The sequence below is a fragment of the Haliotis rubra genome, unplaced genomic scaffold (assembly GCF_003918875.1).
Source record: "Haliotis rubra isolate DU_JTF1 unplaced genomic scaffold, ASM391887v1 Scf477, whole genome shotgun sequence".
Classification (NCBI taxonomy): domain Eukaryota; kingdom Metazoa; phylum Mollusca; class Gastropoda; order Lepetellida; family Haliotidae; genus Haliotis; species Haliotis rubra.
In genome coordinates, this window is record NW_025767165.1 from 541,453 (window position 1) to 559,203 (window position 17,751).

At 40.1% G+C, this 17,751-nt stretch overlaps 1 protein-coding gene across 1 annotated transcript; it reads right to left on the bottom strand.

The window, feature by feature from the left end:
• Positions 1-594: 594 nt before the first annotated feature.
• LOC124290883 (probable G-protein coupled receptor Mth-like 1) lies at positions 595-1,743 on the bottom strand. Its single transcript, XM_046727728.1, has one exon. It carries the CDS (start codon positions 1,741-1,743, stop codon positions 595-597), a length of 1,149 nt encoding a protein of 382 aa, XP_046583684.1.
• Positions 1,744-17,751: the final 16,008 nt, after the last annotated feature.

The window sequence follows — 17,751 nt, forward strand, 5'->3', positions numbered from 1 at the left end:
ATTGAACGATTGAAACCGTAATGAACGTCTACGCTGAGCACAACTGCACCTGCAGATGGTTAAAATTCCTGCAAAATGCGGGAACTGACGTCATGGAATGGTCATCGAGATCACCTGACCTCAATCCCATTGGTATGATCATTAAAGAAATCTTCGTGCTTCTTCAACCCAAGAATGTTCAAGAGCTGAGCGCCATGTTGGTACATGCCTAATGCAGTGTTCACATGTGTTAAGCAGTCAATGGGACAACGTTGCCTTGCTGTTGTAAATGAGTGAGGGGCGTACACGGTACAGAACAAGCTCCAATACAGATGGCTGGTCCCTGTGAGATCAAAGTGACCCCACATTCCCACAGTTGACGATGGAGGGTGCACCAAGCGCATCTAAATGCCCAATCCTGTTTTCATGTACGCTCAATACGTCCATAAACGAGATGTACCGATTTATCCACAATCAACACACTTTTTCTGTATCGGTAGTTTGGGACATGGAGTAACGCATGCGAATTTTTGGGGGTATATCTGCATTCCATCATTTGTGAACTCGACATATTTTGGTTAATGAAACAAAACGATTTGGTCACCAGTCTTATGATTAAGTGGAGGCAGTTGTGTACACTGTCGAAGTGACGTCATGCCGCGATTCCTTGCCTGTCAATTTCTTCCTTAGCATCAGTTTGACCCTGTCCGTGCAGATGAAGCTACATAAAATGTAAAACCCTTGAAGTCCATTCATAATGATGAAGATATACCAAAGGGAAGTTACATTAGCAAAGCCAGCAATGAAACTAAATCCCCATGTAAGACCCATAATGATGAACAGCTTACTGTAGATGAGAAACCGGGATTTGTCTTTCCCAGTACTTGACACGTTCTTTGAAAGTTTCAGACTCTTGTCGATGTTGTAGTATGTAACCACGAAAGAGATTGTGTTGGCTGCAATACTAAGACCAACCGGGAGCCCGAATACCAAGAGTGATGCTGAGGGATTGGAGATCCAGCATACTCCAGATGATCCGTAACCAATATCTAAACCTGGGACATCAAGGAGATCAATAACAACCGAAACACCAACGATGAGTGCTGGGATGCCGAATGCAAGGAGACTGAATAATGCATATGTTTTGTTAGCCCTTTGAGCCAGCGCCTGCTTTGTTTTGTTTTGGAAAGTATGAGCCAAACTCACAGACATGACTGTCATCCACATAAAGGAGCAAAGCCAGGAGAAGTGCAGAGTGATGGCAAGTGCCTGACACAGTAATCCCGTGGGCAGATGAATGAGGAGCAGAAGTGTCTGGGCAACCAGAAGGGTGGCAGACAAAGACATGGTTAGACGACCGGGTAGATTCCTCAGCTCAGGCAGAAGTGCATACACCACCAGTGTGATTAGTAGACTGACCATGGAAACACCTGAAGTCACATACGTCAGAATGCCCTGTATGTGATCGTATTTAAAGAATGTTTGAATGTGGCTCTTGGGTCGAGAATGGTTAAACATGTTGCAGGCATATACCCTTTCTTCTTGTATAAAAAACGAATCTTCTTCAAGGACTTGGTCAGAGTTGATAGCTTTTAGTTTAGCGTTATCTAGTTCAAAATCGGAACGATTTAGAATGCTAAAATCACAGTTTAGAGGGATACCACAAATCATGGATTCGGCAAGAATTTCAGTCATGTAATCGTACTGAAGAACAAATCCTATCCTCTCCAGCAGGTACATAGTGCCGCTGTCATGAGCATACATTGTTCCATTGTTTGTGGTCAAGGATGCATTTTGTAATGTAATAGCTTTCCCCTTAATGCATGTGAAGTTCTGCATATACCCATTCGATAAGAACACATCTGATATGGTTGGAGGGTGGGCGCTGCCTTCATTGTGAAACAATTTATATATTTGCGATATTTCATGCACGAGTGTCATCAGTGTTAAATCTGAGTGAGTCATTATGTCAATAACGAAATCAATACGCGAATAGAGAATATTACCTGTTGCATTGTTTTCTTTAAATAATGGCAAGGTAGGTATATTAGAGATGAGAAAGTGTAAATCTGTGATAAAATCTTCAGCAAAGGTAATATTCATAACAGAATACTTTAACTTTGTCCCGGTCATTTCGTCATTTCCAAAATTGGTTGAGAAATTTAGATAAAAGTGATCTGGCGTTACATGATATGGAACAAAATAGCGTGTTTCACTCAGAATGTTAGTTCCATAAAAGACGCAAGATCCGTTGACAGCAACATTGCCCCTTTGACAGAGCAGTTTCCTACAAATGTCAAAATAATGGTCAAATACTTCGTCTAACTTACAGTCTGCTCGAGGAATTATCATTTGATTAGTTTCAGATTGCACGCCTTGTTTATTAAAATTAAACAGAATTACTAGGCCGCCTGGTGCACTAAATGCAATATCTCCATTCATTCGGGGTTGTTGTATTTCAGGGCAAGTTACGTCCCCCTCATTCAAGTCTTTCTGATGAACTAAGATGTCATGGGGATTTCTGTAGCGCACTCCAGTCTTGTTTACCATGTTCAGGTAGCTCCTGCACATCAGAACATTGGGACTGACATACTGTTCAATCTGTGAGCAGCTGCCAAAGCCACGTTCATGGCATGTTCTTACCTTTGTATATTTTGTTGGTTTACTGTTTATTGTGCAATTTCCTGATTTGAGTTCATCCAGTAATCTTGCATAACTACCAGGATCGGTGTCAATGCAAATTGCACTGGTGGTCCACTGAAGCAAATCCTTTACTTCAAACCCATGACAAATGCCGCAAAAGACGTTACGAAATATCACTTCTGGACTTTGTTTCAGTGTCACTGGCGAATTAGTAAGGGGAGTAATTATTTCAGATGTGCATTTGTCGGCTATACCTGCCTCAGTGCTGTGAGGACATTTAGATATCATCCAGTAACTTGTGCTTCCATCATCAAAACCTTCACTTTTTTGGCAGGATCCGAACATAAAGATTAACATCTTTACCTCGAAAGAGGAAGTATCATTCATTAAACTTTTTGTCACTGTATAAACATCATTCCAATCTGACACATTTGAGAACAGAGTTGACAAGTTAGTACCATGACATTCAGAGAAAAAATCATAACAGCAATCCCCATAGATTATACACATTTCATCACAATGACATATATGTGGGCCTTCAAAAGACTCTTCAGGTATACCATTGTATGTGTCGTTATCAGCTGCCGATCCATCACTTTTCAAAAACGACTCAAATCCTTTGGTATCAAACCTGTTTTCTTTCCAGCATCGTTCACTGCAACTCTCAAAGTGGCAAGGTAAAGTCGAGGTAACATCTGAAAAGAAAAGGTACACTTCAGTGCATGCATTCCATAAATGTATCATACTTTATTGCTAAATTCACGGACGCATCATCCCATGCATGGTTTCCAAAATGTTTCGACATTTATGAACAACACGAAGGATTTTTATCACATTATCATTTCACCATTGTGCATATTGAGTCATGAAGTGAATTGTGCTAACACCTTTATATCTTTCTGCAAATGTTTGAGAGCAATCCTGTTTTCTGTTATATTTGGCATGGTCAACACACACTCGCCACTCTCAGTCTCTACATATACATCTCCATTTGCTAAAGGGGTGCACTGACAACCAACCAATGTGGTCATTTGATTTGGATGAGGTGAGTGAGTGGGCAAGTTGATACGTAATTGGTTTGAGTCTTGTTAACATTAAATGGTGCGTATTATTAATAATATTTGGAAAAAAAATCATGGAATCCGTTGAATGAAAGTGGAACATCAACACTCACGTTTGAAAACTCAATTTCGTAATTTCTCTTTCGTAGTCTGTTTTCAGTATTTCTCCTGTCATCAACAGAAGAATAGTTAAACGCACCTTTCGCTTAAATGTGTTTGATGACTTGCCGCAAAGTAGTTTCAAATTGCACACAAACATTTACAATTTATTTTCTGATGTTAGATTCATGACCATTTGGGTAAATGCTTTGTTCTAAAATGAACTGAAATGTGTTTTAGTTTTGTTTCAAAAAACACTTTTCACTAATATTGATTCACGAAGGGATGCACGGGAAAGGTAGATTTCTTCAATGTGCTTTTTAACGGCGATTTATTAACTGCTCGTCCATCTGATGCGAGCTCTTGATGATTTATTCGATACATATGTATACCACTGTCCTATCTCCAAAGCTTTCCTAGAACTACATTAATCGTAAGCCAATGATATAGCATCGGGTTACAATAGGTCTAACGTTACGAACGCGTTGTCAGACACAACTTTGCAGATATAGGGATTTAATCCTTGGATTCTTTTGGGACACTGAATTTTACAGGGGCCTGTAACGCTAAACACTGCCATCAAGGCATATACTGTCACTGACGGGGTCTTAGTACTATACAAAATGACCTCTATATAGTACTAAGACCCTGTCAGTGACAGTATATATGCTTGATGGCAGTTTTAGCGTTACAAGTTTCCTATGACTGACAGGTCTTAGTACTATATAAAAGGACCTTTTATATAGTACTAAGACCCCGTCAGTGACAGTATATGCCTTGATGGCAGTTTTTAGCGTTACAAGCCCCTGTGACTGAATTAACTAGTTGGTTTCACCAAGTTATAAATCAGAGGGTGAACAATGTCCACCTTCACATTGTATCGTCAACAAATAACGGTGAGAATATCTCCATGGCATGTTGACGCACATTCGCAAGCACATGCTGTTGGTGGTTGTTTCTTGGGAGGCTTTATATATTTGTTGTGTAACGCCGCACTCAGAAACAGTCAAGCTATATGAAGGCAGTCTGTAAATAATCAAGTCTGGCCAGAAAATCCAGTGATCAACACCATAAGCATCGATCTACGCAATTGGGATCCGATGGCATTAGTCACTCAGGTCAGCGAACATGTGCACCCGAACCCGTTAGTTGCAGAAGAACGGAGAGTGGCAGTCCGACTTGGGTGTCCCACTTTTTTTTGCATTCGAACTCTGATGTAACATCAAACAAGGAGACATGGTTATCAATATCCCCCGCCACAGAGTTCTGTTCTTATTTGGTTCCTGTTTATTAACCATCACAACAGTCATGTCCTGAAAACAGATACCAGGTTTGGTTTCCCTATCTGTAACGCTTTTTTTAGAAATATATCTGATCGCCCCCGTACTGGCAGTCCAAGGGTGGCCACAAGACGACAAGACCGCCGTGTTGTGCGACAGCATGTACAGAATCCCTTCATGCAGGCATCCAAAACAGCACACCAGACAGTGGGAACACACGGAAAACCAATCAGTACTGATACAGTACGCCGACGTCTTAACAGCGGGAACCTCCATTGCCGTAGACCTTACCGTGGACCTTTCCTCACCTTTCGTCATCAGCGTGAACGTCTACAGTTTGCCCTACAACACCAAAACTGGCGATACAGGCAATGGAGAACTGTTCTGTTCACAGATGAGAGTCGGTACTGCGTATCAACTGCAGATGGCAGAACATGAATATGGCGACGAAGTAGCCAGCGTTACTCAGACCAATGTGTTATGGAAAGAGGCTCATGGGGAGGTGCAAGCATCATGGTATGGAGTGGAATAGGCCTGAACCAGGGAGTGGATCCTGTGGTGTTCCAGAACCTTGGTCCAGGGAGAGGAGGCGGCATCACAGCGGTGCGCTACATCGACCAAGCTCTCAGACCCCACGTCATACCACATTTCGCACGTCACCGGAACAACATTTTGCAGCATGAGAATGCCCGGGTCCATACTGCCAGAGATACACGGGACTTCCTACAGCAGAACGGTGTCAACACTATGCAGTGGCCAGCCCTTAGTCCTGATTTAAACTCAATTGGACATCTTTGGGATGAAATTCAGAAGAGACTGAATACCAAGGCCGAACACAGCCGATTTATTGCGCCAGGCCTTTCTCAGAGTGTGGTTCAAGGTGCCAATGGCATTCATCAGTCGATTGGTGCACTCCATCGCCAAACGCTGTGCAGCAACTATTGCCGCTCGTGGTGGTCACACTAGATACTGAAGTCAAGGTTCTGAATGGACTGCAAACTTTCACGTAATGTCTTGAAATCATGCTGAGTTATTCATTGATGTGTCAAGATATTGTACACAAAAAATGATTTTGATCCGCTCATTATGTCCTGAGTATATGGAGATACCGTGCATTAAGTCAAGAAACGAACGACAAGGGCCATAACTCTGTACAAACTTGTAACACGGTTTTCGTTTTAGAACTCGAGGTATTTATGTCGTGAAAAACACATACCAAGTTTGGTTTCCCAATCTATAATGGTTTCTGAGAACATCTGTTCCATATTCTCGGACGGACGGAAGGACGGACGGGTGTATAGAGCTCAAACCTACATCCCCCTCCCACTTCGGGCAGGGGATAATAACCGGCTTGTAATTAGTGTATGGTATCAGGAGTTGTGTCATAGGGCCTTAGCCACAGATTCAACAAATATGTTACCAGAAAGTCCAACATGGCTTGGTAACCACCGAAAGACACGATCGTATTTACGTGTAGCAAGATCATATTAAAATTCAGTTCGATTGACAGTGGTTGTTTACATGACATAATTTTTTACATCCTGAAGATTAAAGACTACGAATAAGCTGCAGACTTAGTATTTTGTGAGATATCGCTGTTACACACTTCAAAATAGTATTATATACCGTGGAATGTTCACAGCGGAAACCGCACGTGGTTCAAAAAAGGCATCACACCAACATGTATTCTTTTGTTATCAATATAAGTATAAGTTGCCGTTTTTGTAAATTGGTACATTATGACTATAGGGTTTTGAAAAGCAATGCACTAAGATATAGGATTATATTGACACTGCCGTGGTTTTAGCGCTATATAAAAAGGAATAGGTTTACCTCAGAATAAGACGGTTGACAACAAAAAGCGTACTTTGGGCACTCTAAATATCGTTACTTTGGGATCCCGAGCCAAAATCCTTAATCAAAGTTTTGATTAGTGTCATCTGTTTCATTTTGTGGCTAAACCTATTTCCAAGAGATTCGTTAAATACGGGTTAGTACAGAGAGCGTGATCTGGAACTCGTCACATCCCTTTTTTATATACTGCTAAATTCTTGGCAGTGATGTTATATGCCTCTGTGCTAGTTTTTTTTAGTTGAAAGCCGCTGTGGTATCTTGATCGTGAAACACAACCGTGGCTGCCACCTCCTGTGATGTTGGGTGTTGTATCTTTTAGAACAGGTTACCCATTTTGTACTTTTCAATCTAATTTCATTCACGGAGAATGTACTAAATGAGATGACTAGAAATAATTAGACCTCTCGCTTTAAACAAAACCCCGTCGACTTCTTCCGACAGACCAAATACCATCACATCTGTTGGGGGCTAGAATTGATGTTAAGAAGGGTTGGCAACTGGTGTTCAGACCACAATGTCTGAGGGGCGGTGGGGTAGCCTAGTGGTTAAAGCGTTCGCTCGTCACGCCGAAGGCCTGGGTTCAATTCCCTACATGGGTACAACTTCTGAAGCCCACACCTGGCGTCCCGAACGATGATATGGCTGTAATATTACATTATTATTATATTAAAAGCGGCGTAAAATTAAACTCTTTCACTCACATTGTCTGAGGGGTAGATATCTTCAGATGCACATGAACAACACTGTCTTCGTGTGTTTAGTCATATCAGCTAAATGGGCGGAAATCATTTTGGCAAGCAGGCTCTACTCACCCACAGGATCGAGCAACGTCGCATTGTCGCTGTCTCTGATAAGTGGTACCTGCTGATTATTCGTGGCGTGGAAACACCCGAGCAGCATCCACAGAACCCAGCTGAACAAGCGGGCACCTGCAAATAGGCAATGAATAATTGTCATGAATGTCATTGTTCATTGAAGTGAGTACTAATTATCAAAAACACCTCGTGCAGACATAGAATCCATTCGCTGCAAAAACAATTTGGATTGTTTGTTGTTTAACGCCGCAATGGTCCAGCTATTTGGCGGCGGTCTGCAAACAACGAGTCTGGACCAGACAATCCAGTCATCAACAGCATGAGCATCGGTCTACGCAATTAGGATACGTGTCAACTAAGTCAGCGAGCCTGACCACCCGATCCCGATAGATCTTACGACAAGCATAAGTTCATGAAGACCAATTTCATCACGCATCTACACGGGTTGTAAAAGCTTTAAATTTGGTTGGTTATACTGGTAACACATAAGGACAGTTTTAAAACATCTGACCAAACGTCAGTAAACAACAAGCCTGCCATAGATATAGACTTTCAAACAGATTGCCATCAACTGAAGGTTGATCTGTGCACAGCCTTTGCGATCCGAATTGACCTTAGCTGGATTTTTATCATCCCATCAGGTGTTGACGATTGTTGACAAATCTAGCCAGACATTAAAACAATATATATTGTTTGATTAAACCTGTGTCAGGAACAAAACTAGTTTGAATAACGCGGTCTTACATAACCATGATACAATCATTTGACAGTTCTTCAACATTCCTCTTGGGTATAGCAAGTAATGAGCTCAGATATCAAATATATTCTACAAGTTATACAAAGTTTATAGATATATATATACTAAACAATTTATAATTTATTAAAGAACTCAATTTCTGTTAAAATCAAAACTAAATGAGTAAAAAATGTTATAAACCTCCTTCACGAATGAAACTTTGAAATAGTTATTACTTGAGATGGAAAACGTACTATAGTGAGTATACGTACTACAGAGAGTATAGCGAGTATATCACATAGAAGGTCAGTGCGAACGTGAGTGAGTGAGTTGGGTTTCACACCACTTTTAGCAATATTCCAGCAATTTCACGGCGAGGACACCAGAAATGGGCTTCACACATTATACCCATGTGGCGAATCGAACCCGGGCCTTCAGCATGACGAGCGAACGCTTTAACCACCAGCCTACCCTACCCTAAATGTTCTTTTAATGTTTGGCTGAATTGGAGTACAATCGCCAACGACTGGAGGGATACTGTAAAACTAGGGTCCATGCAGGAAGCAAAAGTACTGTAAGTCCCCATGGTCCCTGGTATGGTGATCGACCTTCAGTTGATGGCGATCAATAGCCCGTTTTTTTGTAGTGTATTGTCCTCAATAGTGGTATATATAAGTTACATGCTAGTTTAATTCTTTCACTGTGATATTCCAGTTGTTTTACTGTCCTTTAGTGACAGATTTTAAAAACGAGTGAGTGAATGAGTTTAGTTTTGGGCCGCTTTTAGCAATATTACAACAATATCATAGCGGAGGACACCAGGCCCCTATCTCTCGAAACAAATTTAAGTCGTAGTTTTGACTTAAGTTAAACGTTTTCACTTAAATTTGAGAAAAAGTAGCAATATGCATTTCCCAGAATACACTGAAATCGATATTTAACTCAAATATAGTAAGTAGACAATTTAAGTTTAGGAGAGAGGTTACTTGAGTTGGTTTGGCTTTTATATTTTAGTAATGCAGTTGAGTTAGAAATTCAGCTGTGGGCTTCGCACATTGTGTCTATGTAGGGAATTCAAACCGGGTCTTCGGCGTGAACGAACACTTTAACCACTAGGCTACCCCACCGCCCCTTTTGAAAATCGAACTTTACTTATAGTTAATAGACATCGTTTTAATCATGATATGGCTGAAACATTGCCGATATGACTATAAATAGTAATTTACTCACTCACTCACGAATACCCTGTTTTGACTTTAACACTTACCTGACAAACGGCTCCGCCAGACCATGTCCCTCTTTCCAAGAAGGCTAGCAGTGCACGAACTACCACTTGGCACTATGGTCGCTAGAAGCGTGTACATGGTTAAGTGTATGCTCTGGTATAATTTCACTCATTTCATTAATCAATAAGATGATTTTACTGTTGAGATGTAGAACAATATTCGCTTTGACTCTGATTGCTTTGGCCGTGGCGGAATGGTGTTTTTTTGTAGAATCGGATCCAATGCACCCATTAGTGCAACTGGTTGGGTCAACATGTTCCGGCAATGGAAATACTGACAACACATACAGCAATGGGAGTTAATATCCGACCATTTCCGTCCAACGCCATACTGGTAATTATATCACGGAAAGCAAGCTTGTTCAACATCATCAGAATCATTAATATGTACAATAGTTAACAGACTGACTGACTGACTGAATTTGGTTTTACGCCGCTTTTGAAATATTCCAGCAATATCACGGCGAGGGACACCAGAAATGGGCTTCACTCATTGTACCCATGTGGGGATTCGAACCCGGGTCTTCGGCGTGACGAGCCAACGCTTTAACCACTAGACTACCCCACCGCCCCCCAATAGTTAACAGAACTGTTCAAAACGAATCACAGAAGAAAATGAAAAACTAACAGAAGTTGTTTTGAAATATGCCCTGGAGAAGTGCCATGTCCAGGATAGGTACACACGTCTTCCACCAAGATTTTGTTTTGCTGCTGAGAAATCAGTACATTAGTGAAATAACTGAAAGCCTCGGTCGTGACAATCAGAACAAGGTACACATTGAACCATTATGGAAATGTGGTAATGTGTGCAGCATTCAGAGTATGTGTTGCTCTTCACTCGTCTGAATAGACTTGACAAATAAATGCACATTAAAAGCTTATGGGTATTTGTTTGCAGTGCCACTAACGCCCTATCGCCTGTTAAAAGTACCTGGATCAACTTCGTATAAAGCTAAAACCTCGGGAATTGGTGTTTACACTTTCTTAAATAAAAATCTATTCAGACCCATCAGCAAATACAAGAACAAAGCTTTAAAACAGATGCTTGAAAAACATTTTACTATAGGTGTATTGAATGTTTAAGTTTTAGTTTGCTGACAACTACATAACTGTTCAGTGTAATGAATCATTTCAATAGACCAATACATTTCTCGCCTAATCTCGTGATGAAGACCTTGATCGCTTACATGACGTAACGGAGGACAGATCCCTATAGTTGATCGTGAGAGCCGAAGGCAGAGCACCTTTACCCATCACTCCACCACCAGAGACGTTTAACGCAATCTGGACGATGATGAGTAAGTGCTTTTTGTTTCTGTCAGTTTGTCTCACGTGAGTTATATACTTTTGAAATCGTTTTCGGCGGTTAATCGTATATTCTGCCAAAATCTGGGTGTCATCATATTATGAAAATATTTAGTCTGCTTAACGGCTTATGAGCATGGTCCTTGACTACAGATGTCAACGCATATGTGTGCTACACCCATTGAATTGACTCTGACGCAGACCTGACCAAGAATCATGGCATGTGTTTTAAATGAAACTCCATCCCAACAGAGATATACTGCTCGATGGATCAATTGTACCATTAAACTCTTGTTTCAAAGATCCATAATCTGTAGACACGAGAAGATCCGGTTTACAATTTTATATTCAGTAAACCATGCTTGTCGTAAGAGGCGACTAACGGGAACTGGTGGTCAGGCTTCCTGACTTGTTTGGACACATGTCATCGGTTCCCAATTGTAGATCGATGCTCGTGCTGTTGATCACTTGATTGTCCGGTCCAGACTCGTTTATTTACAGACCGCCGCCATATAGCTTGAATATTGCTGAGTGCGACTCGTTTATTTACATGTATGTTGGCGTGCATGTTTGACCTGCTGTTTGATTTAATGTAGTTGAAAGTATATGAAAATACTGTAGTCGTAACGCTGCTGAAGACGAATGTCATGTTCATTTGGATGTGATTTTGCTCAGAGTTGAGACGTGTCACCTCTCTGTTTCTGATTGTCCATCCAAGCAAACTTTTCTTATTCTTATGTCAAAGCCAGTCAGGAACATATTATGTAACATTTGCCTTTTTCGTTCACATTGCCTTGTTACAAAAACCACTCACCCACTGTACCCCTTGAAAGTACTACGGCCTGCAGTAATAAGACATTTCCATTTGAATTCAGCTTGTTGTATGGCAATGTCATTTCTTGCTAAACAATGTTTCTTTCTCTCAAGATTCAGTTGGCATTCATAACCGGCTCCTTCAAAGGTGATCGCTTGAAAAAAACACAGTCGTAATATCATCTAAATTGTACCATCTGAAGTAAGCAGCGTTATGGCGGCTGCTATATGTTGATGCATTTAGAGACGTGTACATGTGGTCGAGGATATTTCAGAACATCTATAGACTTTGTATGAGGGAGACCCGTGAAGATCCGGCTTAGAATTGATCTTCAGTGACCGAAAGCGGCGTCTAACGGGACTTGGTTGACACATGTCATCGGTTCCCAATTGCGTTGAACGATGCTCATGCTGTTGATCACTGTATTGTCTGACCCAGGCTCGGTTATTTACAGACCACCGCCTTATAACTGGAATATTGCTGAGTGAAGCGTAAAATAAACTTACTCACTCACTCTGGATTCCCAGTCTATGCCCTTTTGGGACAGATTAACCATTGTTGCAGTTAGTTTGGTATCTTTATTAATAACATTATGGCGTTCACTACTGCATTTTTTTGCCTCTGTAATTTTACGAATATTGGATAATGTATTGCCACTTTTATGTGTAATGTCCTTGTAATCACTTTGCAGTAATCGTTGTTGATTTGTTTACGTAGTAATTTAATGAAACTGCTGTAAACCTAATTCTTTGTTGTTGGTTGGTTTCACACTAAATTCATTTCGGCACGGAGTACAATGGTGATCAGCACCATTAAACTGGGTGACTCCAACAGCCGAGTGAATCCCTGTTTTCTGTGATTGTCTACAATTTGAAATATAAATGTAAGGCTATTTTGGCGCAGATTGTTTGAGTTCGACAGACCTGCTTGGAATTCTATAGCCATGTATATACATTATTTAAAATTCGGCCCATCCCTCGCAAAATCGATCAAAAGCTGTTATGATGATTTTATACATTGTGTTCTCGTATATATCGGGTGGTCAGACACACTGACTTGGTTGACACGTGTCATCGTATCGTTTTTCTTCTCAACTGCACTTAGGAGAATCTGTACTTTACTTAACGAAGAACATTCTTTATTTGAAATTATTCCCTCGAAGTCGAGTTGTTTTGTTACAGGGAGGCAAGTGTGGCATATAAAGTAGATTATGTACAACTCCTGCCTCTCATCTCGCATTACACATCACGCTACAAGAAGAACAGCAATTGTGATATGTGCAATGTTGTTTCTTGTCAACTGCAGTTAGGAGAGCTTGTACTTTACTTAACGAAGAACATTATTTTTTTCTCCGAAGCCGGGAGGAGATTTTTTTCCTGGGAGGCAAGACTGGTATATAATGCAGATTATATATATGAGGTTAGCTAACTCCTGCCTCTCATCTCAAATTACACATCACGTTACATGAAGAACCGTTATGATCACTTTTCACCCTTGATACTCAGCCTACGACTATTTTGGAAGCGTGACAACTGCTGCAGCGAGGTAAATCTCACTGGTAAATGAACACTGTGTATTGCTGCCATGGAATTTCTGTTGCTGCCCTATTTCTCACCAGCATTGTCGTTCCTATCTGATGATTTATGATGATTTGTGAACTCAGTTAATTTCTGAATGCAGTTGTTGATCATATCACATACTTTCTGTTTTTGCTTCACACTAAAATATTTAAATTTTACAGACTATTTTCCAGTTAGCTTTAAGATTCAACTTGGGGATCAACTCATAACATCATGCACAATCCTCGTCGAAGTGTTGAGATTGTGTTTTATTTATGCTCATTATAAAAGTATCAAGCAGTTAGTATTCTCTGCAGAAGAATCCCCTTCAATTACATTGGGTAAGTGGAATTTTTCAGATTGCAACGTTTCCTTGTCAGCATACTTCCTTGATTCTAATACAGGTTCGTAACAAGAAACAACATGTATCAAACTGGAAGTTATCTTTACTCACAATCAAAGAATATATTTCCGCTCTTCTCAGATTGGTTTTGCCTTTGTCGTGTCCTCTTTGTGGTTGCGCTGACAATTATCCCATCCACTCAGCAGCCTCCTGTAGATTCTTCAGCAGATGAATCAGATATCCAGAATGATGGCAAGGACAGCTACTCTGACCCACTAGGTGAGTGTAATCATGGAAGATGTATGTTATGAAAATTGATAAAAATTCGAATTGACCTAAATCTGTAGATTGTGAAATTTAATTAAGCATGTCGTATTCACAAAGTATGTGTGTGACCTATCTATTCTAGATGGGTCTGACCATTTTGTCAGCTACATCTTCAAAGACATTTGATCTGACAATCTTAACAATCCGAAGCATGCGTTTTCAGAAATTATCTGTGGAAGGTTATTTTGTATTTTCCCCGTAAATGGAATCGCTTGGAAATTGTTGATGAAGGTGCCTCCTTCTGTTTTACCGTGAATACAATTGTTATTTTGGGAAAGAGTGCCAGAAATTGCAGACCACCTACTTCTTAACTCTTTTATGGTATTGATATTCAAATATGTTAAATTCATGTGTGTCTCCAGCTGTAAACACCAAACTACTTTGCACGAGAGGGACATGCACGGACAGGTGTTGGCTGAAGATGAGTCTTCCAGAGGGATCTGGATCTAGCAGACGTTCCTCCACATCATCCATTAGTACACAGATTAATCAAGGTAAACTGCGAGATAACTAGAAAGAAGAGTTTGGTCTAGGTAGACATGATGTTCAAAAGAACAGAGATAACGCCAGGAAAGTGGGAGATGGCAATATATCAAGTCACTTAATCTGATTATCTGATTTATCATTCAGAAGCTGAATCAGACGAGGATGACGATTGAGATAAAAGCTACAGTTTAAGAGATTGTTTTTTCTACCCTTAATAATTTTATATATTCAACCACTGCGTTATCTGGTGATTTTGTGTAATATTTTTTGTTAAACTTAGCTTAACACTTGTATATTTGTTAAAATATAGAAGAGTAAAATTATTGAAATTATATAAGTTATTAATAGAAAGAGGTGTTAATTGATGCACTCTAAATCAATCTTGGTAGGTACGTTGTAACAATAGATAGTCAAAAGTTATCACCCTGGTCTTTCCTTATTGACGTGTGCCAACTTGCACAAAGAGATCGCAGGGCTAAGACGTCGTAAGTCTATGCTAAGAGTATGGCAGTTCCGATCATGGTATAGCTAAGATTGCTTTGTGTAAGTAGGCTCTGTGTTCGTCTGTCATACAGACCCTGAAACAAATGTACCCAATGTAGCCCAGATACTGGAAGAAACAATGAAAATCTGACTAATCATGGATATTTTCAGAATTGGCAAATGGTCACTCTGACAGTGATGGGAATGCGGCAGATGCAAACAACGGTACAGGCAATACTAATTCAACCAGGTTTGATGCAAAGTGCCATTGCGATGAAGCATGCATTATTTTTGGCGACTGCTGCTTTGATTTCTTTTCTCTTTGCCTACAGCAAAATCTAACTTCGTTATTGCTTGGTGTTCAGAATACAAGTGGTATGGGCGAAATCATGCAAAACATCACAAGAAGAACAAGCACCATTGAGGAGAGTGTTTTGATGTACTTGTACAAACGTTGTGAAAAAATACACGATGACGAAGTTACCCGACATTACTGGATGATTTCAAAATGTCCAAAGCTGAACACTGAGGAAACCTTAGACGATGCAGAGAATGACATTGTATCAAAATGTCACAATATTTCACTTGATCCACTAGGAAGTGTTCCAGCATCCTTGGGACAACAACCTGACATTGTTTTTCGTAACATTTTTTGTGCCCAATGCAATGGTGTAGACAAAGACAGTGTTATCTTGTGGCTATCTAAAGTAAAGTGCTCTGGTGACTATAGCCCATCTGGTATCACATATGATGAATTTATAAATGTATTTAGGACCTTAAAGTGCAGGGTGGAGAGTAAAGTACCAGCTATTATACAACCACGACCATGTAAACCGGATTATGATACCCACCTTAGTTTGTGTCCAACAGATAGGGATGATGCAGCTTTTCCAAGTATTGACAGTTTGATGTGCAGAAGTTATGTCTATCCAGTTGTCACAGATAAAGGTATCAATGTGAGAAACAGTCATTGTTCAACGTGTTCTCCAAAAGATGCATTTCGGAAATTTACATGTGATCCATTAACGCACTTTTGGTTTCACAACGTTGAGATGCCATTTTGTGACAAATATTCTTGCAAAGAATTGTGCAACTTAGAAACCACTGATCAGGATTGTCACTGTGATATTAGATGCTTGATATTTGGCGACTGTTGCTATGATTTCATTTCGACATGTCTGGGAAACAATTTCACGTTTATCGACTTTGCTGACAATGATACCTTAATCAATACCTTGCTATTGCAAACATTAAAACCGACCCAACCTGATATACTGACTCAAGGAAGACTCGATACTGAGGGTTACAAAGATGTCAAGAACCAAACATCGATGGCTCTTATCAAACTCCAGGGATTGTATATCACATATAGAAGTTGTGTTCGTGTTACAGAACAGCAAATGATATGGGTAATTGCAAAATGTCCACAGAATAATGAAGATCCACTTTGCGAGTCTGCTACTTCTTTCACCAATCATTCAGTTTTCACTCCCGCGTCATATATTCATGATGTGAATATTGTTTTCAAGAATATTTATTGTGGACGATGTCATGGTGTTCCAGAAGAAAAGTTAATTCAGTGGACTATATATTTTTCCTGTGAACCAGCATCACATCACATTACAAATATAAAAGACTTTCTATTGGAATATTGTAATATCAACATTGAAAGAATAGGTGGGCGTTCCTGTATGGAGGTGGACATTAACCACCAAACACAAATACACAACGACTCTGAGACCGTATCATTATGCAGATTATACAGGTATATCGTGTCCTCAAACACAAGTTCAACAAAGTACAGGAACCCACACTGTGCTCGTGTACATGTCGATGATGATATATCGTGTTCTGGCCAAGTTACAACCTATCAACGTCCAATAGGCAGTCAATCTAGTGATTTCAGCATATTGTTTAATTTTAAAGATTTTAGTAACAAGGAAACCGGGAAGATCATATCTCCTCATGTTGAGTGTCAGTCAAATGAGGTGTATGATGATTATCAGAACATTTGTCGACAGATTCGTTGTCAGGAAGGCAAAGAGGCTGTCAATGGCACCTGTGTTGCCAGTGGTTTGGCGTATGCTGCCAGGAAGAACCAACTCTTCCCGAATGGCACATTACATTACACTGTTACCTTGTATGTTCTCACAGAACTCCCTGTGCAAATCAACACCATAATGGATACATTATTGGTGGAGTCTTTCCTTGAACAGGAACATGTGGTCACGGATGATATTGAAATACTTAATGTTTCAGCACTACCCGGTGATACATCTCTTCACAGGGTGAAAGAGGGGCCTAATCAAGATTTGAAACAAATGGTTAAGATTCATGTTGGAAATGCTGAATCCCTGGTAGAGGACATACACTTGTTATCACAACTTGCCCAACAGCTGCCCAATAAGTCTGATCCTATGATCGTGGATATCATTTTTCAGAATTTTCATTCTGAAAGTGACCTATTATGTTCATTTGGAACACTTATTCATTTGACGAACGTCACTTTAGAAACTTTCAAATGGGACATTCTATGCTGCAGACTCGTATAAATATTACACATTAGAAACTGTTGCCTTTGTACTTGGCTTAAAAGTGCACCTCCTGATTTACAGGAGATTTTTGTTTGTGGAATTCCTCTAAAGTGTGATCCGGTTGTTTATAATTTAACCGATTTTACAC

Excerpts from the sequence above, each read along its gene's own strand:
- LOC124290883 (XM_046727728.1), bottom strand. The coding sequence starts at position 1,743 with ATGTATGCTCATGACAGCGGCACTATGTACCTGCTGGAGAGGATAGGA.